This window comes from Rhineura floridana, chromosome 3 (genome assembly GCF_030035675.1).
Source record: "Rhineura floridana isolate rRhiFlo1 chromosome 3, rRhiFlo1.hap2, whole genome shotgun sequence".
Taxonomy (NCBI): Eukaryota; Metazoa; Chordata; class Lepidosauria; order Squamata; family Rhineuridae; genus Rhineura; species Rhineura floridana.
In genome coordinates this window covers 75,919,579-75,944,323 of record NC_084482.1, presented here as the reverse complement: position 1 = coordinate 75,944,323, position 24,745 = coordinate 75,919,579, and the positions used below count along the sequence as shown (strand labels likewise).

The 24,745-nt window shown below is 42.3% G+C and overlaps 1 protein-coding gene across 15 annotated transcripts in view; it reads right to left on the bottom strand.

Moving 5' to 3' along the window:
- The window catches only part of CACNA1A (calcium voltage-gated channel subunit alpha1 A), a 360,598-nt gene that overhangs the window by 249,810 nt on the left and 86,043 nt on the right, over positions 1–24,745 (bottom strand). Inside the window, exon 4 of one of the 15 annotated variants that reach the window (XM_061616688.1) lies at positions 12,534–12,827. The exons of the other annotated variants lie outside the window; for them this stretch is intronic. Within the exon in view, the coding sequence (XP_061472672.1) occupies positions 12,534–12,827 (294 nt within the window). The remainder of the gene's footprint in view (positions 1–12,533; positions 12,828–24,745) is intronic. 15 annotated transcript variants of the gene reach the window in all.

Below are 24,745 nucleotides of genomic sequence, written 5' to 3'. Positions count from 1 at the left end.
ACTGCTATGGGGCAGGCAGTGGGGGGGGAGGAGGTAAAATAAGATTTTTAGTGCACACAACCTCATGCATGCTCATACAATCCATCACTTTTTATGAGGGGAAGCATTTACACCTGTATTCATAGAGCAGATAAATAAATTGCTTGCTCCTGAATAACCAACATAAGAACACAGCCAAACTGACAAAGCAATCCTGTATGTATCTACTCAGAAGTAACCTCAGTTGTATTCAATGGGACTTAGTCCCCGGCAAATGTGTATAGGATTACAACCTAAAGGAGTCATTTGTAATAATATGGTTATAATGAAGTCAGAAAGAGCTACTGAGATCCTGCAGTCTGAATCCCTGAATAGCTAATAAGTATCACCTCTGGCAAGTTAAATGCAAAATTGTAATAAGACACGCCAGAAGAAATTTGAGGCGCTGAAGACAAAAATGCTAACAATAAGGGTGTGGGGGTTTTATAATGTACCTGCATCAGAAGCTGAAAGTCAGCTAGGAATTTGGTGGTGGAGTCATTAGACCATCAAGGTATAAGAGGAGCAATCAGTAACATAAAGGCCATGAAAGAGAAGATAAATGAAACCTATGAGTAGGCTGGGAATATACTAACTCAGAACATGGTGGCACTACACGTTTACTGAAATTGCTGCACATCCACTGCTATCTTTATAGTGTGTATTCACATCCACCTTGCACTATTAGGAAAGCATTTTTTAATTAAAAAGAAACAGATGCAATTGCAAACCTTGCCAGGATCCAGGGGTCCTTTTTCCTTTTGCTTGATCAGTACTTCCCAGACCACAACAAGTAAATATAATGAAATAGAAGGGGCTTCAGTTTCCCAGTTTTCAGTGGAAGAGAGGGACAGATGTTAATGGGGGTAGAAACTGAAAATAATAGCCAGGCATTCCAAGGAACAAACTAGTTTCCACAGAAAATGCATGTGAACACAGGATGCAATTCAGATTATAAACATAACCAGATTAATGCCATCTTAATGTCAAATCAAATTAACATTGTATCAAATGGAAGAAAATTTAATTGCATAACAGACATATCTTTAGAAAGTATCATATGGATAAGAATAATAAATCTGAAGAGATTAAAAAAGGGTCACAAACTGATATCTGAGAAATTTAAATTGATAAATGGAAAGCTGTGGGACAATCATCCAAGAGTTTTGAAGGATCTTATACAATCATGCTGAACTAATCCAGGTATGTAAATACCACTAGCACCAGTCTCAGATATGGCTACAAAAGAGCTAATATAAAGGCTTTTTTAAAAAAGGCAATAGAGGTAATCTTGAACACTACGATTCGATAAGTATTGCTTCAATAGTAGGAAAGCTGGTAAATAATGTGTGAAACAGAATTATTAGACTCACTGAAAAATATGGAATTTTGAAGGAGCATCAGCACAATTTCTGTAAAAAGAAACTATTGAAGCTCTTTAGCAAGGCCTACAAACATATGCAGAAGGGTCATCTAGTTCAGCCTTCCTCAACCTGGTGCCCTTCAGATGTTTTTGACTACGTTTCCCTTCAGCCCCAGTCAGAATGACCATTGGTAAAGGGGAGAAGGATTTTCAAAACAGCTTTCTCAGAATAGTATTTATTTATTATTTAAAAGGCTTTTAGATAGCTTTTTAGGCAGTTTCCTCTAAAAGCAGCTTATAACAATGTGCAAATATAAATCCATGAAATCCAACCGTAAAACAATTAAAATATCCAGTTCCATCCCAGGAACATACAAGCCAGCCTACAACTAAATAATCCATCTAGCTCTAAAGAACAGCACTCAATAACCTAGATTGTTTCACAAAAGCCATTATGAAAAAATGGGTCTTTAAGTCTCATTTAAAGTTAGCAAGAAAGGGGGCTTGCCTGATCTCATTTGGAATCAAATTCCATAATGGGGATAGGGTGGGGGACAGACTGCTGAAAAGGCCCTGTTCCATGTGCCCACCAATGGAACAACATATCTGATTTTAGGAAAATGAAGAGCTCAGAGAGTGGATGGAAGAGTCTTTTCACTGAGTGGAAAACATTCAGTTTTCAAAATGGAAAATATTAAACAGTGGAGTGCCTCAGAGATCTGTTTTAGGAGCTTTGTGATGACCCCAAAAGGGGAAGGCAGTATAGCAAAATTATGAAGAACATAAGAGCCCTGCCAGTTCAGGCCAAAGGGCTGTCTAGTTCAGGATCCTGTCTTATAGTGGCCAACCAGATGCCTATGGAAAGGCTACAAGCAAGACATACGGGCAACAGTCCTCTCCCACTGCCACTGTCTCCCACTAGTGATTGGCATTCAGAGACATACTATTAGTAACTGATAGCCTTGTTCTCCATGGATTTGTCTAATCCCCTTTTAAAACCACCTAAGTTAAAAAGGTATATGGCAGATTCAAAACTATAGGAAAATCTCACAAAATAGGGGATAAAATGTCAGCTGACATCCAGTGTTTTAAAGTTCAAATATGCAGACTGGGGGACAGAATCATAGAGTGAGAGAGACAGACAGACATCTGTTATTTAGTTGATCTGTGTAATGACTATTTGGCTACACAATAAATTTGGTGATTGCTCGCAATGAAATGCTGTATGACCAACAGTAAACAACTGGATTCAAAATCTGTCATTTTATAGAGAAATCCTCCTCATAGGGACACAGAACCAAGATGTTCAGAGGAGGCAGCCTCAGATATAGGATGACTTTGAAAGATGGAAGTGCCGTGAATAATTTTAAAGAAACCTTTGTTTCAATATAACATGAAAAGAAAACAATGCACTGACTGTCACCAAAGAAATCATGGGCATTATTAGCCAGTAAGTGCCCATAACATTCATACATCTACAGTATAGAACTTCAAGGGCAACAGGTACAATAGCTGAGGAAATAATTTAATTTTCCAAACATCAAAATATTGCAGCTTATTGCTGGGAAGATCCAAGCCCAATAATGACAAACTCAAGGACTATCTGAAGGGACTAGCTTTGAACTTCTGTAACTTTTCCTTCCCTCCCCCCCATGCTTCACCTGTTTATCTTCTCCTGAAAAATTGGTTTGGGTGTGAACTCTGCTTTTGCAGGCCTTTCAGTAGGCCTGAGAGATTCAGACATGACTGTAGAATTGGCATCAGCTGAATATTAGAATATTCTTCTGCCGTTTGGCTGGCCATACGTCTTGTAAAATTAAAAAGGGAACTTTCACATCTCTTACTGTGGCTAGGTACACAAGCTCCTAAACATTACAAGAAGTACCACCAGCCAAATGAGGAAGTGATTGTGCTTTTGTAGTGTTCATTTGATAACATCCAAAGCAGCTTCCAGTAGTGAAATTTAGTTCTGAAAGTTCACTGAGAGAAAGCTTGAGGTATGGGAAATAGCAAGCTCATAGGCCTCTGTCCATCACTCCAAGCCTCTAGGCCTCCCTGTAAAAGACGCAACATTGCAATAAATGTGAAATGACTGTGATGCTGGTATGAAATTGTCACACACCTCAACCCCAATCTAATATCCCTCTGATGACAGCCATCAGTAGCAATATGTTCTGTTCCAAAAGGCTGTTGGAATCAAACTTCCTTCTGAATAGTTTGGTGTCTAACAGGTTCAGTCTAGCCACCATTGTTTATGGAAGCCCTTTCACTGGGCTACACTAACATCTTCTGGCAACTAATTGCAAACCACAGAGGCTCAAGCCAAAGAAACAAGTTTTATGGACGCTAAATGGTCTATGGACTGAGTTACCTCACGACAATTCCATTCTCTTTTTCTTCTGCAGTAGCTTAAAAGACCAGAACAATCTAATGTGCACTCTCAGATTCTGATCTGTGGTCATTCAAACTTTTAATTATGTGAACTACAGTACTATGAAGAAGTCCAGCCAAGAGTGACCCGCAAGACTCACAGAAAGTGACAGATATGAAATTTCTAAATGAGTCAAGGTAATTAGTTACAAAGGAAAGTCATTGCTTACTGCAGGGGCGTCACTAGGGCGGTGTGGCGGGTGTGGGCTGCACCGGGTGACACCACGAGACGGGGGTGACACCATGAGCCGCCACCCCCGCCCTAGGCACCGCTGCTGGGAAGTGGCAGGAGCGGCTAAGGAGGAGAGAGAGAGAGAGATCAGGAGCGAGCGCGGTGACTGCCCTCTTCCCTCAGCGCCTGTCCTGCCGCCTCACAGGCTGGCTCCTTCGCACTCCCTCGAGCTAGATTTGCTCTCAAATTGAGTAACGAATGTGAGAGCGAGCGGCTCTTCCGGTGGAGGAAAAGGTCAACGGAACTCTAATGGTTAATGGGCCAAAGGGGTAGGGTGGTCCTTAGACTCCGAAACACTTCTGGTTCCCAAACAAGAGCAGCAATGCAGAAGGGTACTGGTTCAAAGAAACACAAGGAGGGGGGATGAAAGAGGTATCATGGCAATGAAACCAGTTCCAGCCTCCGAATGAGGACTAGAAGGCTGCATGTCTTCCACCGCTTTTCTGAGTCTCTGGTCGTTGCACCTCCCTGTTCCGGCCTGGTCAGTTTCCTTCGCAAAGAAGGTGGGGAAAGCGGGGATGGAGGAGGGGGGGAATAAACTCCCAGGCTCCACCCCTTTTAAGAACCTGAGGGCTTCTCTGTGCAATCAACTCCAATCCAATGTCATGCAAAACAGAGCCCAAACTCCATTGTTTCCATTGCCTGGTTTTCTTGCAACCTCCAGATTTTTGGGGGGGGGGGCTGTCCTGGTGCAGAGTAAGCAGCCTTGCATGGGGCGGGTGGGAACAGCGGCTGCACTTTGGGATGCCAAAGAGGGTTGGACTTGATGGCCTTATAGGCCCCTTCCAACTCTACTATTCTATGATTCTATGCCCGCCAACTTGGATGGCTTTCAAAGCGGGTTGCACACGTTTCTAGAGGCTCAACGGCTGCTGGCCACGATGGCTCTGTTGCTCCCTCTGCTGTCGGAGGCAGGAAATGTCTCTGAATACCAGTTGCTGGGAATGTCATTTGGGGGTGAGTGTTGCTGTTGCCCTCGAGGCCTGCTTTCAGGCTTCCCAGTGGGGCCTCTGGCTGGCCACTGAGGGACGATGCTGGGCTCTTGGCTTGACCCAGCAGCCAGGCTCCTCTGATGTTATGAGAGGGGTTGGTCTAGGGCTGGCACCAGACTTTTGGGGGGCTGTGAGCCCAGGGTCAGTAATGGCCTCCACGAACACCTGCCTCCAACAAGGCTAAGGCCCGCCCTTTCTCTGCCCCTGCTTTGACATCGAGGCTGCTCACCACTTTCCACCCCCTGGATACACTTCAGCAGTGGACAGGTGGTGGCTCTTTTGAATGGAGGCTCACCATTTGGGGAACGAAACAAAGCTCATTAGAAGAGCACCTCCTTGGATGCAGAAGGGCCCAGGTTCGATCACCGACATTTCTGGGAAAGACCCCCCTGCCTGAAATCTTGGAGAGCTGCTGCCAATCAGGGCAGACAATACTGAACTAGATGAACCAATGATCCTCAGTCTAAAGCAGCTTCCTGCATTTCAAGGTTTTTGTTGTTATGTGCCTTCAAGTCAATTATGACTTATGGCAATCCTATGAATAAGCAACCTCCAGTAACATCTGTTGTAAACCGCCCTGTTCAGATCTTGTAAGTTCAGGTCTGCGGCTTCCTTTATGGAATCAATCCATCTCTTGTTTGTTCTTCCTCTTTTTCTACTCCCTTCTGTTTTTCCCAGCATTATTGTCTTTTTCAGTGAATCATGTCTTCTCATTATGTGTCCAAAGTATGATAACCTCAGTTTCATCATTTTAGCTTCTAGTAATAGTTCTGGTTTAATTTGTTCTAACACCCAATTATTTGTCTTTTTCGCAGTCGATGGTATGCGCAAAGTTCTCCAACACCACATTTCAAATAAGCTGATTTTTCTCTTATCCATTTTTTTCACTGTTCAACTTTCACATCCATACATAGAGATGGGGAATACCATGGTCTGAATGATCCTGACTTTAGTGTTCAGTGATACATATTTGCATGTGAGTTTTCCAATAGCTGCCCTCCCCAGTCCTAGCCTAATTTCTTGACTATTGTCTCCATTTTGGTTAATGACTGTGCCAAGGTATTGATAATCCTTGACAAGTTCAGTGTCCTCATTGTCAACTTTAAAGTAGGGAAGGGCTAAGCTGGGGTTGAAGGAGGGGGGATTTGCTGCTCCCCCCACCTTGCAATCCTGTGCATGTTTACTCAGAAGTAAATCCCACCCTGTTGAATGGGGCTTACCCACTAGGACTGGCGTCAGTTTTGCTGAGACGGCACCTCGGCATTGCACCTGCACTCTTTGCCCACTCACTTCTCCCTGCCTCCCATCACATCTGTGGTTCCCACTGGCCCTCAGAATTATCCCCAGGCCAGCAGAACAGTGAGTGCTTTTCTACCCTATATCTCAGTGGTAGGCTGAGCATGTGCTTTGCATGCAGATGGTCCTGGGTTCAATCTTTTGCATGTCCTTGTGAAAGGGAAAAAATGTTCTAGGTTGTTTGTGTGACGATCCCACAGCTGGATCTGTGTGTGTGTGTGTGTGTGTGCTATTACATTTAGTGATATACAGGAATTACAATTTACGAGTAACATTAGTACAAAAAACATTACTAAGGATTCTGTATGGTCTGGTACGGGAGAAGGTCCATGGGGGTGACACCATGGGTGACACCAACCCTAGTGACGCCACTGGCTTACTGTATGAAGTTGGGAAGGGGACTAAGGCCTAGGGAAGAGCAACTTTCCCAAAGGACTCAGCAGCATAGCTAAAAGAGAGTCCATGTTCTCTTGAGCCCCCATTTGTGCCTTAATTTGAAGGGAAATGTCTCTTTGTCCTCTTTTTAGGTAATAAAACATGACTGAGCAGGCAGGGCAGAATTAAGTGATGAGATTAACCAAGAATTTGCAACAAAAGAGATCAGAAGGGGCTGCAGCAGTAAAGGAAAGTTCCTGTGAACAAACAGTGTTCAATATGTCTCTGTTATATCAAATGAACAAAGGTAGTGCACCAAGCAATAAAGCAGCAATGAAGTTGCATGTTCTGTAAGAATAAAGAGAAACCATTAACTAGCCAACCACTAATCGCCAAGAATGTCAGTGATCAGTAACTGATGTCAGAGAAGAAAACAGTATCTTGCTTCTGAGACCTTCCCAAGAACCACCAGGTGCTGAGACATGACAACCTTCAGCATCATTGCTCTGAAACTGATAAAACTCTAGTCAATGCCTTCTTACCCTGTGCTTTCTGCAACAGCAAGGAAAGTGTTGAAGCCCCATGCCTGCAGATTTAAGGCAGTCAGCTCTTCTTTCCTTTATGATCACACACAGATTACTATTGGAGGAGCTGAAACCTTAAACTGCATTGGTTTTGTGGGATTCCATTGCATTGGGGTCATGGGCCACAGTGCAGAAAGCACACTGATATTTGCAAATGCCATCTAACCTCACGCACAACAGGAATTGCTTTTTATAACCATAGTGTGCAAACAACACAACAGGCCAGTTCCATTAATTAAACAAGTAGCAGCCAGTTTTTGTGTCCATCTGTCTGTACAGTATACACGCAACATATACTGTAACCACTGCATGCGTGTATTTAATGCCAGCCCAGTAATACACTCACAATCTAATTCAAACACTGTTACATAAGATGCATTCTTGGAAAAATTAAAAGTGATAACAGCAGCAAAAAGGTCTAGCACAATTTTCCAAAAACAGTCATAGGGCACAATCAGCTGAGAAGTTCTTTTGTGCAAGCCACTGTGAATTAAATGGTATGTGCACAACAGTGCAGATTTATTTCATTTCAGTGGGACTAGAGGAGGGGAACATTCTTGTGTATTGTGTCCCCAAACCTGCTTTATTTTGAGCCTGTCCCTGGTCCCTGCAGTAAGATCATTAAATACATTGGCCTACCAGAAATTCAGTATTAGAGGAAGTGTGGCTGACTTATACTTCCTCTTCGTCACTGTCCATGGTTTTGTACAAAGGGGTGGGATACATTTATCACACACACAAAGAGATGTACATTTTTCCCCTGGTGGGGGGAGCAATGTGTATCTTCCCATGAGAGATATACACATCTCTTTTTAGAAGCAGGGGAATAAAAACATGAGTCATTCCCATTTTCCCATTTACAGCTTCTTTCTTAAGAACATCCAATGTTGCCTTTCTGGTTAGCTTAGGATAGAACTCTCCATCTTTTACCAGGTCTAGTCAAGGTCCAAGAAAAGCTTCCCAGGGCTTAGAATGGCTCTGGCTCTCTGTAGCTTTTCTGTAAGCACCCCTAGCTTGCTCTAAGAAATGGTTGGATCATCCAGTTTTCACAAGATAGGATCTACATTTCCATAAAAGACACAGGTGGCTGGTGAGAGGATGTGAGCTCCATCCAGACTACCCCTTCCCTAGAAATGTGGCAATACATGCCCTCCTGTTAGGTAAGAGGATCTTAAGTTATATGGCAGAAAGAAACCTGCTTTCATTTCCACCAGATTTAATATTAATTATACCTGGAGATTCAGGTGTGGTTTTCTAGACTTGGGAAGGTTCTCAGAGGGAACTGCAGACCATATACAAAATGTGCAGAAATCTTAAATAGGGTGCTAGCTATCTCACACAAATATGACAACCTTGCCTAGTTCTAGAAATGTCTTTGGGGTACTTACCAGCCTTCCCCACTTCTGCAACAATATTTATATTTCTTTTTTTAAAAAAACCTCGTGAATCCACATATCTATTATTAGTAATTAGCTAAAGTCCAATCAAATGCAAGGTGGGAAAGAATAGAGGTTTCCAGTCCTTTCCCCATTTACATTTATTTTGCCCATTCCTATGCTTCTCTATCCACACTCCATCATCCATCACTGGTGCCATTGCCACAGTCAGAGGCAAGCATTGGGGTTAAGCTTACTTGACAAGGCCCTAAGTAAGATACACTCTCCCCCACCCCCACCTAGAAGCCGCATTTAGGAAGTGGGCAGGGACAAAAGCCTGGGAAGACCTGGCAACCCCTGACTTCCTGTTTTTAGACAGGTAATGGAAACCTTTTTATTCTGGAGGGCAATTTATAAATTGATTTCTAGTGTTTAAAAATTTTTTTGCATGTTTTAATGCTGGTGTGTTTTATATTTGAAATATTTTGGTGCATTTTCATTGTTACTACATTTTATTTTGATGTAATGTGATTTAAGGATTGTTTTGAAAAGTGGGATACAAAATGTATTACTTAAATATTAAAATGATTCACATTTCTTCCTTTTGAATCCACGTCCTGATTTTGCAGGGGTGGGTGAGGGGAGTGTCAAAAATATGATGCCTTTTCCCTTGCACCGCTAGATCTGTTTTCAGTAGCAGGTGATGATAATTTGCTCTCCTCCTCAAGGAGCTACAAAATGTCCAAATAAGTATGTTTCGCTCCTGCTGCAAACACAAATGAGTAATTTACTTTCCCCTATAGGAATGAATAGCAGCGATTAGGGTTGAGGGCTAAACCTCCAGAGATCCCAGTGCCTGGAGACAGAAATGGGCTCCCTTTCTTATGTGTCCCATGTTCTGGCCTATTTATTTTGTCCCACTAACCGAATGGAAGTCATTCAATACTGAGCCAACCCCTATCCACCCCTTCACCTGCACAGTCCATTTCTAATCATGCTAGAGCCTGGCTATCAACAACTAGCTTTGCTGGATGTTCACTTTGAGAAGAGATTGGGGGGGGGGAGGCACGGCAGCCCAAGGCACCAATCTTCATTACCCCAAAGATCACATCAAAATGCTGTAAAAGCAACTCCTCTTGACCGGCAGTCAAGGAGAGACAAACTGCATTCTTTGGAGGGGCAGATGTGACTCAGTTTTGTTACCCTCTATAGTCTATAGTACTAATGTAGTGTGATGGAATGTTGGGAGAGTATGATGGAACACTTGGAAAAGTGTAACCAAGAGAGAGAATGTTGGAAACAATTGTTTTTTATACAGATGATGCCTGTGATTTCCATTAATAATGGCTATGATCCAATGAGGCAGCCCTGTGTATAAAAGCAGGCCTCTCACATTGAAGGCTATGGTAGTGAGGTAGAAAAGCTCTGTGTGACTATACAGCTCTATCCACCATAGCTGGCAATGGGAGCCCCATGTGCCCACAGGGCTCTGTGGCCATTGTCTATTGTGCAAAGAATACTGCAATCCTTGTCTCATTTATCCTTACAACAATCTCACCCTATGAGCTTTTTGTTTATTTGTTATTATTCTCATTTTACAGGTAGAAATTCTAAAAGAAAATAAAATCTGAAAGAATACAATTTGCCCAAGGTAATCCAATAAAACTGTGATTAAGCTGAGATTACAATTTGGATTGGGGGGTGCTGCAACATTCCATCCACAGAATTAAACTGCTCTAACCACCACTAAACTCCCACATTTTATTGCATTACTCTCCCTAAAGCAAAAGGAGCATTGGAAATCCATGCAAAACAATAAATAAAGCATGAATAACTTGATTCTTCAATGCATTCTCAGGATCTATAAACAATTACAGTACATGGAAAGGCATTTAGCAGATTGTCTTTTCATCTGTCCATCACCCATCTGTCTCTAGCCACCTACCCTACAGTTTTCTTCAGTACCCACTTTTACTAACATCAAAGATCTGCAGTGCATATGCTCAGTACTCCATCTTTCAGTGGCGAGCTAGACCACTTTCAATGTTTTACCAAAAATGTGTGCAATTCTCTTCTGCATGATAAAAAAGGAACCAGCAACAGAACCTGATTAACTTGATTTCAATAAATTTGCTCTATCTTCACTTTCCCATAAACAAAACTGCATATTCCCTCTCAGACACTGACAGCAAAATTGCACAAACACACATAAACTAGCTGTGGACATCACAGCTACTATTTAAAAAGATGTTCTCTACACACCCTAAGCATACCTGCTCTAAATACAGTCATATTTCATCCACCTGCCCTTGAGTGTGAGGATTTTTAGCACACTCCAAAATAACCTTTACATCTCTAGGCACAAGATATGTTATTCACATATTCTGACTCTTAGCAGACACAGTACTTTTCTTACTAAGGAAGGAATAGGAACTCCATGAAAACCTGAAGACCCATCAGCATGTTTTCCTTTCAAGACACAAAGGGAACACAACAGAAAGCAAGATCTTTACATACCAAGTTGATGTGATGGATGCAGCGGCTGCGAATCTTGCATTTTTCTCCACCATCAGAGGAAATCAGAAGACCTGAGAAACCCCCCATATATAAGGCCCACCAGAGGCAGCTGAACCCAGCATGCCTCCCATATCTGTCTCCACCCTATGCTGCTCCCAAAATACTGCCTATGCTCTCTGGACACATCTGGGACTTTGAATTCTTACACTCATCTGATCCTGGATAACAGGCCTATGAAGGAATAAAGAGGGGCCCTGTATCCTCATGCTGGACTTCAGAACTGGGAAGCAGGGACACCAATGCTAACTTACTAAGTGGGGCATGCTTATCATTCAGTTTCACATCCACCCTTTCTGTTGATTTCTGCCTCACTGTGAGCTACACTTGGCTCATGGGGCTTCTATTAGACTGGTCTTTGCTCACCATGTGCCTTTTCTAGAGACTAGAATGAGGCTGGTTCCTGACTCAACACTCCCTGACAGTTCCCTGTTAATAAGGGCCCTCATTTTCTGCACAACTAACTAGACACAGTGCTTTGGAGCCCCATTCCCATTCCACCTTTGGGAATGAAGCTGATTGCTGACTGCCCAGAACTTACAAGAAAATCCTGGCCCTATATGCTCCTCTGTCTAGAGAACGGGAAATGAAGGCATGACTAACAAATGCAGTATCCAAAAACCTGAGCTAGAGGAAATGAAAACTGATGCTATCTGTTTTCTCCCCCACTCCCCACTCTTTGCATAGATGAAAGGCAGCTGGCTTGAAAGAGGCCGCTCAATAACAGGTAAAGTGTGGGGTGGGGGAAAGAAAATAAAGAAAATGGCAGATGCTTGGCTTAGCAAGAGGCTGCTCACCCCTGCATAGGGGAAGCTTGCATGTAGGGAGAGAGGGAGAGAGAGATCCATAAAGCAATATACTGTACAACTTAAAACGAGCAGAGAGACATGTGGGGGAAAAAAAGGAATACATCAATTAAGCATTTCAACTACATGGATCAGAGCAGGGATGCATACAGTGACAGAGTTGTCAGTATCAGGGACTGCATACATGTGTCTAAGTTGTGGTTTGATGAATCTGGGTTGAAGATAAAGGTCTCTCGGTGGAGACAAGATCACTAGAATGAGGAACACATGCAGAAACGATACAGATGTGGTACATGAATGGTATGGATATGCAGTCATCGAGCAGGAAAGCCTGGGGTGGGGGATGTGCAGTGGGGCTTCATGCATAGGGTGGACCAGACATGCAGGAGCCAAACTGGGACATAGGCTTCGGCATTGCTCTTTTCTCAAGTTTGAGATGTTACTGCGGCCTAGATGTTGGTACTAGAAGCCCCCACAGAAAGGATATGGCCATTCGGTGATCTTTTTGGCGTATTTCCTCACCACGTTGTCCTCACTGAAGAGGAAGAGGGAGCGGTTGACAGTCAGGCAGTTCTGTCGGACAGGAATGGGGTTGTAGAGTGCCATGGTACGGGCTCGCTGGGCCATTGACTGTTTGTATATCCTCTGGGCCCCTGGGGGACCACCTTGCCGGACGCCCCCAGCAACCCGGCCACCTCCGCCGCCTGCTGCTCCAGAGCCAGCGCCCCCTGAACCTCCTGCCCCATAGCGGGCGGGCACCTCGTCTCCAAACCGAGCCATCCTGTAAAGAGCAAAGGGCCGGGGGTTATGCCGCTGAGGATGCTGCCGGAGAGAAGAAGCTCATCACATCCCATCGGCTGCTGTAGGATGCTGCTAGGGAAGCTTGCAGCAGAGGGAGGGGGCACTCAGGCTGGAGCACGGTCGGGGAAAGCAGCAGAGATCCTGGACATTGTCACTCTCACCCCACCCACCCCGTTGCAGGGTGGAAGCGATGTACAAATCCCCCACCCTCTGCCGAAAAGGTTGCAGTTGGGGGGGGAAGGAGCCACACCCAGAAAAGAAGAAAAATCCCCCCAAAATTGTGGGTTGCAATTGGGTGAGGGAAACAATGCACCAAACTGCCCCTAAAATTAATTACAATAAGAAAGAATCAATGCACCATCAGTTAAAAATATTTCAGTTTAAAAAAAAAATGCATTGCCACTCGGAGGAGGAGGGGGGAAATGACAATTAAATGTAGCGACAGCAGCACCTCCTCCCCACTGAGGGAGGAAAAAAATGCAATCAAAGAAATCGAATGCACCAATTCTTCACTCCTGCCTCTCTTCTCAAACCCAGACGGAAAGGAAATTGAAATAAAAATAAAAAATCAAAAGATTCCATCAAAATTAGGCTCTCCGTCTAGATATTTGCAATGCAATTTGATGGGTGAAATGCAAGCTTCCTCTCTGCTGGGCAGCTTGGAAAATGTTTGCACACAAGAAAAAAACACCATACAAATATTTTTTTCCTGTAAGACTTATGAAATCAGTACATGCCCTCCCATATCAGAAATGAAGAAATAAAGTACTGCATTGGTGAGGAAAAAAATGAGAATTTTAAAAAGCAGAAAAATAACCCCTCTCAAAAGACACCCTAATATCAAAAGAATATTCCCCCTCCCAAGGTTTGTTTTCGCTGGAGCTTCATCTTGTTGTCTTCACCACTGTCCAAGATCAGAAGAGGAAAAGGTTTGTGCTCTCTCTAAGCTTCTGAAGCTGTAGGATGTTTCCCCTCTTGCTATCCAGCGGTCTCTTTCTGCCTTTTTCCCAGTGTGATTGCGTGTATGAGTGTGTGTGAGAGACAGAGAGACAGAAAAAGAGAGTGTGTGTCAGTTTTGCCTCAGCTTGGAGTTGAATGCAGCAAAAAAATCCTGTAAAATCCAAAAATGAATGAGACAAGAGAAGCAGTTGCCATCCACCATCTACTCATAAGGGTTTCCTGGTTGCTGCAATGTCTAGTATTTTTTCCTGCCTTGTATTCCTCCTCCTCTTCCTCCTCCTCTTCTTCTTCCTCCTCCTCTTGGGTAAGCTAAAATAAGACTGGTGTTAGGGAGGGAGGCAGGCAGGCAGGAGGCAGGCAGGCAGGGAGAGAAAATGAAGAAGAAAAAAAAGAAAAGGTCTGATTCACTGGCAGGTTGAGCTCTAATGTGCAGCAGTGGATCGATTTAATGCAAGCACAGAGCATCCCAAAGCCTCGGCCAGGCTTGGCACATGATGGCCTAGAACCAATAGCAGGGGCTACAGCCCAACCAAACCCAGTGTGGTTTCTACAGGGAGGGAAGGACACACACATACATACATACACACACACACCTTGATAGGGTAGGGAAAACCTGCATACAAATGGCATCTCTTAGCAGTCCACACCCTGGCAGATTAGACTGATATCAATTATCTGGTGTAGGCTCAGATCGTTCTGTTGGAAAGCAGGAATGTGACTATCCTGCCGTCCCCCCAAGAAGTCCTCATTTGATATACAAATCAAGTCAGAATGGGCTTCCTTTGCTTTACACATTTCAGAGTGAAACAGTTGGCAACTAGCAAGATTGGGGAAGAAAGAAAGGACAATACTAGAGTTCCAGTGCAATGTAGGATATGTAGGACATGTGATACTGTTGTATGTAAGGTGGCATGCATATATTGACATAGGACATGTGTAAATGTGCATATAAAAACCAGTGTATATACAGTTCCTTGCAAAAGTAATCAGACCCCTGACCAATGCTCTCATATTACTGAATTACAAATGGTACATTGCAATTTTGTTTGGTATGGTATTTTATTTTGAAACACTGAAACTCAAAATCAATTATTGTAAGGTGACATTGGTTTTATGTTGAGAAATGTTTGTAAGAAACATAAAAAACTGAAACATGTTGCTTGTTATATTCAACCCCTGTCCTGTGGAAGCTCCCAGTTTTAACAGATGAAAGAAATTGCCCTATTGAGGACACAGTTACCTTACCATTGGCCTCCACCTGTGAACCATTAAAGTTACTGTCACATTGTCAGGATAAAACCCCCACTGTTGAAGGATCATTGGTCAGGCTGTGGATCTGAAGGAAAATGAAGACCAAAGAGCATTCTACAGAAGTGAGAGATAATGTAAGACAAATGCATAGATTAGGAAAAGGGTACAAAATAATATCCACGTGTTTGGATATCCCAGTGAGCACAGCTGGATCAATAATCAGGAAGTTGAAGCTGCATCATACCACCCAGGCACTGCTAAGAAAAGGCCGTCTCTCAAAACTCAGTGCTTGAACAAGAAGGAGACTTGTGAGAGAAGCCACAGAGAGGCCAACAATCACATTGAGCTACAGAGTTCAGTGGCTGGGAGTGGACTAATGGTGCACCAGTCAACCATATCAAGAGCTCTGCAGAACACTGGCCTATATGGGAGGGTGGCAAGAAAAGAGCTGTTACTCAAAAAGTACCATCCGAAAGCATGCCTGGAGTTTGCCAGAAAGCATGAGAGTGCCCCAGCTGTGATGTGGGAAAAGGTTTTGTGGTCAGATGAGACCAAGACAGAGCTTTTTGGCCAAAGCTCAAAGAGCTATGTGTGGCACAAACCTAACACTGCCCATACCTTAAGACATACCATCCCTACAGTGAAGTATGGTGGTGGCAGCATCATGCTGTGGGGATGCTTCTCATCAGCAGGGACTGGACATCTTGTTAAAATTGAAGGAAGAATGGATGGAGCAAAATGCAGGGAAATACTACAAGAGAACCTGCTTCAGTCCACTAAAAAACTGAAGCTTGGGAGGAAATTCACTTTTCAGCAAGACAATGATCCCAAGCACAAGGCCAAAGCAACATTGGAGTGGCTCGAGAACAACAAGCTCAATGTCCTACAGTGGCCCAGTCAAAGTCCTGATCTGAATCCTACTGAGAATCTGTGGCTCTCTTTGAAAATTGCAGTCCACAAGCAATGTCCAACCAACCTGAATGACCTGGAGCGAATCTGCCAAGAAGAATGGACCAAAATCCCTCTGACACTGTGTCCAAAGCTGGTACATACCTACCCCAAAAAACTTAAAGCTGTTATTGCAGCGAAAGGTGGCTCTACCAAATATTAATGTGGGGGTTGAATACTTATGCAAGCAATATGCTTCAGTTTTTTATGTTTCTTACAAATATTTTCCAACATAAAACCAATGTCACCTTACAATAATTGATTTTGAGTTTGTGTTTCAAAATAAGATATAATACAGAATGAAATTACAATGTACTATTTGTAATTCAGTAACATGAGGGCATTGGCCAGGGGTCTGATTACTTTTGCAAGGCACTGTATGAGAGACAGTACAAGGGTGAAGGGTGGAAATGTGCACATGTGCATACTGGTGCCTGTGTATGACAGAGAGAACTGTAAAGTGTGTATCTATCATGGTGGGCATAAAGCTAAAATATCTGAGAAAGCAGCCAAATCGAAACTCCACTTGTTAAAATAGGTGTTCCAGTCTCAACTCTGTTATACCAATATAAAAATGCCAATTAATTCCAGTGGGTTTGACTGTGAGCTCATTTCAACTAATGAAAGCGTCAACAGGCATCTAGAGGTGATCCAGTCGACACTGTGCACTTAGACTTTCAAAAAGCTTTTGATAAGGTTCTTCACCAAAGACTTCTGAGTATCTTTAGCAGCCATGGGATAAGAGGAATAGATGGACAGTTCTCCCAGTGGAGGAATATAGAAAGTGGAGTCCCCCAAGGATCAGTATTGGGACCTCTGTGGTTTTTTAATTTGTTCATAAATGATCTAGAGTTAGGGATGAGTAATATGGTAGCCAAGTTTGCTGATGACACGAAATTGTTCAGGGTGGTTTAAACAAAAAGGGATTGTGATCTCTCCAAACTGGGTGATCAAACAAGGTGAACAAAAACAGATTAAAAAAAAAGGGATTGTGATCTCTCCAAAATGGGTGAATAGGCACTAAAATTATAAATGCAATTCCATGTAAACAAGTGTAAAATGAAGCACATTTGGGGTAAAAACTCCTATTGTACAAATCAATGGTGCAACCACACTGGGAATACTGGGTGCAGTTCTGGTCACCTCATCTCAAAAAGGATATTGTAGACCTGGAAAAGGTTCAGAAAGCGGCAAGCAAACTGATAAAGGACCTGAAACAACTCTTCTATGAGGAAAGGTTATAACAATTGGGTCTTTTAGTTTAGAAAAGACCAGAGTAAGCGGGGACATGACAGAGGTGTTTAAGATTATGCATGGTGTGAAGAATATCGAGAAAAGTCTCTTCCCCCCTCCCCGCATAATATTAGAATCCAGGGCAATCTAACTACAGTGACTGCTGGAAGATGCAGGACTGACAAAAATAGTGCTTCTTCATCTAAGACATAAACTATGGAATTTGCTCCCATGAGATGTAGTGATGGCCACCATTGGATGGCTTTTAAAGAGGATTAGACAATTTCATGGAGAATAAGGCTATCAATGGATACTAGCCATGATGGTTATATTCTGCCTCCATTGTTAGATAGTTTGCCTCTGTATACCACTTGTTGGGAATTACAGGTTGGGACAGTGCTGTTACACTCATGTCCAGCTTATGGGCTTCCCACGGGGATCTAGATGGCCACTTTGAAAACAGCATGCTGAACTAAACAGGCCTTTGATCTGATCCAGCAGGACTTTTCTTATATTTTTATGTTATATTCTTAAATCAGTGGTATTCTAGATTCTGGGTTTATGTAAACTGGTATAAATCTGGGCTCATTCCACTGGTTTGAGAATTATTTATTTATTATTTGATTTATATCCCACCCTTCCTCCCAGCAGGGGCTCAGGGTGGCACTTATGGGTCTTAGTGCTACTGCACATGAAATGTATCCCCAATGAAGGACACACTGTTAAATTGCTCTTGCAAAACTGTCTCCATGTGACAAACTAATGTCCATTAGCAGCAGCTTGATTTGAATGTTGGGAGATCTTCTCCACGTTGCTACAAACTTTTTATTTTTGAGATTTGTGATTATGTGGAAAGCATTCCTTGGTGATAAGCTATTTTGTTCAAATAGCTTTTCACTCAGATACATGGGGAACGATTTAGACTGTATATCCCAGGGTTCTATTTCTTGCTTGACAATTTCTAACTTTCCCTGGTTCATGCTTCTCACATTCCATGTTCTTGTTGTGTGCGTTGTAGAACTCTGGACTCTCCTTTCGCATCTGTGCGCATCAGTCTCTGGGCTTCCTTTTGGCTTTGACCCAGCTGTGTCATTAGTCACAGTGCTACTCGTACTTGTCCTTTGTTTTTCCCCAGTAGCTCGGTGAGAGCCTTCTGAACTGGGGGTCTCATCTTCCAGCACTATCTTGTGTTGCATTTTGGATACTCTGTTCATAGGGTTTTTGTGGTAAGAGATATTCAGAGGTGGTTTACCATTGCCTTCCTCTGAGTTTGGATGCATCTTAATCTGGTCTCGGCTTGGTGTCCCTGCTTTGGGTGTCCCTGCTAGGAGTCTAGCTCTTGGTCTAGACACTTGACAGCATTGCTCTCAGCTTCTTCAACACTATCAAGCCCCCTCACCATGTTAAGGTATGCATCCTCAATCAGGCAACTACAAAATATTTTATGCAGGAAATGAGAAAGAAAGAAGAAATGGGGATGCTTTAATGTTGAGAAGTGATGTCGCAAAAGCAATTAGGCACTATAACGCAAGGTCTGAGTGAGTTATATCAATGAGATTAAACAGAAAATCCATTTACGTAACCATCATCCAAGTCTACGCTCCAACGGCAAATGCAGAAGAAGAGGAATTGGAGAGATTTTACGCAGAAGTACAGGAGGAAATTGATCACACACCAAAACAAGATGTGCTCATAATTATGGGGGACTAGAATGCAAAAGTAGGGAACAGAAAAGAACTAGAAATTGTGGGGAAATGGGGCTTAGGAGATAGAAATGAAGCAGGAAAAAAGACTTATTGAATTCTGTGAAGCCAATAATTTGTTTCTTGCAAATGCATTTTTTGAGCAATGAAAAAGACAACTGTACATGTGGACATCACCATATGGTCAATATAGGAATCAAATTGATTCTATAATTGGTAGCAGAAGATGGAGACGTTGCATACTTTCTGCAAAAACAAGACCAGGAGCAGACTGCGGTACAGATCATGAACTGGTAATATCAAAACAAAGCAATCATACTGCCAAAATACAATTTAAGTAACATCCCAGAAGAATATAAAAATCAAATAAGGAACAGATTTGAGGCTTTAAACTTAGTTGATAGAGAACCAGAAGAACTATGGATTGAAGTCAGAGACATTATCAGGGAAGTATGCAAAAAGACAATACCTCTAGTTAAAAAGAGAGAAAGATCTCAATGGATGACTGATGAAACTCTCAAAATGGTTAAAGAGAGAAGGAAAGCAAAAGCAAAAGGAGACAGAAACACGGTCAGAACCCTAAATGCAACAATACAGGGACTAGTACGTAGGGACAAAGAGAACTATTACAATAGCTACTGTATAGAAATAGAAGATGACAACAAAAAGGGTAGAACAAGAGCCCTGTTCCAAAAGATTAGAGAAATGAAAGGGAAATTTAAATCAAGAGTAGGGATGTTGAATAATCAACAGGGGAACACACTGACTGACCGAGATGAAATAAAAGGAAGATGGAAGCAAAACACTGAAGAACTCTATAAAAGAAATGCAAGGGTGACAGATTCATTCATGGAGGAACCATATGATGAAGAACCAGAAATTTTAGAATGTGAGGTGAAAGCTGCTCTTAAAATACTTGGAAGAAACAAATCACCAGGAACAGATGGCATACCAATAGAGTTGCTATAAGTTACTAAGACTGGATCTGTCCAAATTTTGACAAAAATTTGTCAAGAAATATGGAAAACTAAACAATGGCCCACAGACTAGAAGCATTCAATATACATCCCAATTCCAAAGAAAGGGGATCCCAGGGAATGCAGTAATTATTGAACCATTGCCTTAATATCCCATGCAAGTAAAGTAATGCTCAAGAGTCTACAACAAAGGCTCTTACCATATATGGAGCGAGAAATGCCAGATGTCCAAGCTGGATTTAGAAAGGGAAGAGGCACCAGAGATCATATCTCAAACATACACTGGATAATGGAACAGATCAAGGAATTTCAGAAGGAAATCATTCTGTGCTGTATAGATTACAGCAAAGCATTTGATTGTGTAGATCATGAAAAACTATGGAATGCTTTAAAAGAAATGCAGGTGCCACAGCATTTGATTGTCCTGATGCACAACGTATATTCTGGAGAAGAGGCTACTGTAAGGACAGAATATGGAGAAACCAAATGGTTCCCCGTCGGGAAGGGTGTGAGACAGGGGTGTATATTATCACTCTATTTGTTTATTCTACATACAAAACATACCCTATGGAAAGCGGGATTGTACCAAGATGAAGGAGGTGTGAAAATTAGAGGGAGAAATAGCAATAATTTAAGATATGCAGACAATACCATACTACTAGCAGAAGCCAGTAATGATTTGAAACAAATGCTGATGGAAGTTAAAGAGGAAAGTACAAAAGCAGGACTACAGCTGAATGTCAAGAAGACTAAAGTAATGACAACAGAAGAGGTATGTAACTTTAAAGTTGACAACGAGGACATTGAACTTGTCAAGCATTATCAATACCTCAGCACAGTCATTAACCAAAATGGAGACAATAGTCAAGAAATGAGAAGAAGGCTAGGACTGGGGAGGGCAGCTATGAGAGAACTAGAAAAGGTCCTCAAATGCAAATATATATCACTGAACACTAAAGTCAGGATCATTCAGACCATGGTATTCCTGATCTCTATGTATGGATGTGAAAGTTGGACAGTGAAAAAAGCAGATAAGAGAAAAATCAACTCATCTGAAATGTGGTGTTAGAGGAGAGCTTTGCGCATACCATAGACTGTGAAAGACAAATAATTGGGTGTTAGAACAAATTAAACCAGAACTATTACTAGAAGCTAAAATGATGAAACTGAGGTTATCATACTTTGGACACATAATTAGAAGACATGATTCACTAGAAAAGATAATAATGCTGGGAAAAACAGCAGGGAGTAGAAAAAGAGGAAGGCCAAACAAGAGATGGATTGATTCCATAGATGAAGCCACAGACCTGAACTTACAAGAGCTGAACAGGGTGGTTCACAACAGATGCTGTTGGAGGTCACTGATTCATAGGGTCGCCATAAGTTGTAATCGACTTGAAGGCACATAACAACAACAAATCCCAGGGTTGAAAACCTTTTTCAGCCCTAGGGATACATTCCTTTCTGGGCAACTTTCTGGAGGCCACATGCCAGGTGTGGGCAGGGCCAGAGGCAAAAGCAGGCAAAGAAATTCATGTAAATTTTACTTTTTTACAGTGAGTTAGTTTCTGCAACCCCCCCCCCCCCGTCTATCCTCCATCCACACAGCCAAGAGGCATTATCAGAGTTCAAGGGTACATTCCAGGCCGGCAACAAACTCAAAGAGAATGTTAAGCAGGGCCAGTGAAGGATGTGGCCTGGGAGGGAGTATGGTCTGGAGAAAGCCTCAAGGGCAAGAAAGACAGGTCTAGAGGGCCAGATTTGGCCACTGGGTCTATGGTTCCCACCCCTTCTCTGTCTACTTTCCTGGGAGCTTTAAAAAATGAGAGGTGCAACAATGTGCACCTATAAAGGTCTTGAAAGATAAGCAGCAGCGCATTGAACTTAGCTTGGAATCAAATAGGTAACTATTGAAGACTGAACATAAGTTATGTAGACCCTGCAATTACAACTTGAAATCACTCTGTCTGTTGCATTCTGAACCCAATGCAACTTCTGAATAGCCTTGTATTGTAGCCCCACAGAGAGCATATTACAGTATTACTGAGCAATAGAACTCTGATTTGGAAGCACCACACCAAGGGCAGCAGGCTGTTAAACCCTAGCAGCAGAAGGTTCAACCCAACTATAATTATAACTATAATACTAAGCACGGCTTACTAGGAGTTAATTCAATGGGAGTTACTAAGGAGCACACTGCTGTGTTTTGTTTTGTTTTGACTAATGAAGGGCAAAAAATAAGGAGAGAGTGCACACTGGCAATATAAAATTGAATACTTGCGGGCACTGTCCTACAGTAGTCCTGCACAGTGACTGTAGGGGAAAACTCACTGTGTACCCTTGCTTCTACAGTACTTGAAAGATAAGATAAAGACAGTGGTGGAGGGGGAGGATGATGTGGTGTGTGAATGTGGGTGTGACTGAAAGTGTCAATGATATCACCATTTTGCTATTTTCCTTATTGATCACTGTAAAATCACAGCATTCTGCAAAGGGGAGGATAAAGCTGTCTATCACAGTGGTATTTCTGTTATCGTTACCACGCCTTGTCTTGGTGTGTAACCCAGAGGGCAGTGACCCTGCTTCAGCCTCAGTTGTGCCATTAGTGGCAATAGCCCCATTCTGCTCAGTAATGTAAACTACATAATTTCCTCATATCTTTCTCTCTCGCATGCACATACACTTATCTAGCCAGCCTCTTGCTTGTCAGGGGTACAACTGGAGTTGGGATTGAAATCTATCTTCAAAACTAAGTGGCATCAAGGAATATTTCAGGTCATCTTAATAACATTGGTGTACTGAACAGTGCTAGCCAGAACTGAACCTCAGTGGCGTATTATCCACCAAGGATAAAAATAACCATGCTGTTGTGTACTTTCAACATCTCCAATTCTCTCACAAAGGCTCACTTGATCAGCCCTTCCCTTTCACTATGACAAATTGCTGAAAGCTCAATTCTGCCTGCTGAGTGGAAGGTTGCCAACTGCTTTAACCAACCTATGCTGCTATGTCTTGAATTGGGGCTTGATCTGCAGCTTTTAACAGCAAGGAAATAAAGGCACAGCTATAGGGGCCAGTTGAAGAGTAAGTATGCATTCCCCCTGCTCTCTGCCTGGATCAACAGAAAGAAACAAAACTGGGCAAGGCTAATAATAATAATAATAATAATGGACTGTCTTCAAGTCGATTCTGACTTATGGCGACCCTATGAATAGGGTTTTCATGGTAAGCGGTATTCAGAGGGGGTTTACCATTGCCTTCCTCTGAGGCTGAGATGCAGTGACTGGCCCAAGGTCACCCAGTGAACTTCATGGCTGTGTGAGGATTTGAACCCTGGTCTCCCAGGTCGTAGTCCAACATTCTAACCATTATGCCACACTGGCTCTCAATAATAATAATAATACAGTACTATAACCAATATGGATTTTTTGCATTCTGTAATGTTAAATTGAAAATACCCCCATGCCATTCTGCTGCTTCCCATAAGCACATTTCAAAACAAAATCTATAGTCCTGAACTCAGAAACTTGCTTGCTTAACAACCCTCTAGGTTTTCATGGTGATATACAAAACACTCAGAGGGAATTGAGAGTTCAAAGTATAAAACAAGAGAAAAAAATCCAGACCCCTTTTGGACTCTTTTCTGTCAGTAGTCTCATAATATGTTGAAATTAATTAAAAATCAGCCATGTTCACAGAGTACCTGTAATCATATTACTGACCTTGCCCCATACTCTGACCTTCATCTTCTGCAGTTTAAAAGTTAAAAATAATGCACGGCTGATTTTTAATTAATTGAAGAAATTTAACATTGAAGTCGATTATAATGTCAGCCATGCTCAGTAAGAACCAACTGTCAGTGTTCTAAAAGCCAGACTCACAGCTTTCATGTGGTTAATCAGGCGGCCACATCCACGCCAGACCTTTATTTCAGTTTAGGCAGTCATGGCGTCCCCCAAAGAATCCTGGGAAGTGCAGTTTGTGAAAGGTGCTGAGAGTTGTTAGGAGACTCCTATTCCCCTGATAGAGCTCCAGGTGACCAGAGTGGTTTAACCAGCAGCCCCTCTTTGGGGGATTGTAGCTCTGTAAGGGGAACAGGGCATCTCCTATCAACTCTCAGCACCTTTCACAAACTACACTTCCAAGTTTTATTTGGGGAAGCCATGATTTTCTAAAGTGAACTAAAGGCCTGGTGTGGATGTGGCCAGGGACAGCTTTGGTTTAATTTGGGTGGGTGACTACATGTGCCTGCTGTAGAATAAAAAGGTGGGGGAAACTCTGAAAAACAATGATACTGTTCACAATGTTTTCCTTCAGTATCTCATACTCATTACCATTCTATAATATAATATCACATACCGAACAACAGAGGGGTAACTTTAAAACCAACAATGACATTTCACAAAGTTTTAAAGATGTTTTTAAGGTGTTATTAGTGCTTATCATTTGTTTGCTACCCTGGGCTCCCTTTGGGAGGAAGGGTGGGATATAAATTTAATTAATAATAACTAAATGTACATAAAAATGAAATTTAAAACAAAATGTCTGCAGTCTGCTGGTGCAGTGCAGGAGCATACATACAGTACTAGTTTTTAAAAGTTCAGAGAAGCAGCAAGACTGCCCTCCTCCCATCTGTATTGCCACCTCATCTGCATTACTGGAACCTTTACTTATGTTTTTAAAAACCTTGATGGCTATGCCCTCCTTTATAACGTAAAGCCACCTCTGTTTGTATGTTTTACTGTGGCAAAAACGATCGTGGATGTTTCCTGGTAGCTAATTACAAAAAAAAAGAAAAAATTAGGGTAGAATACAGATTAAAACAG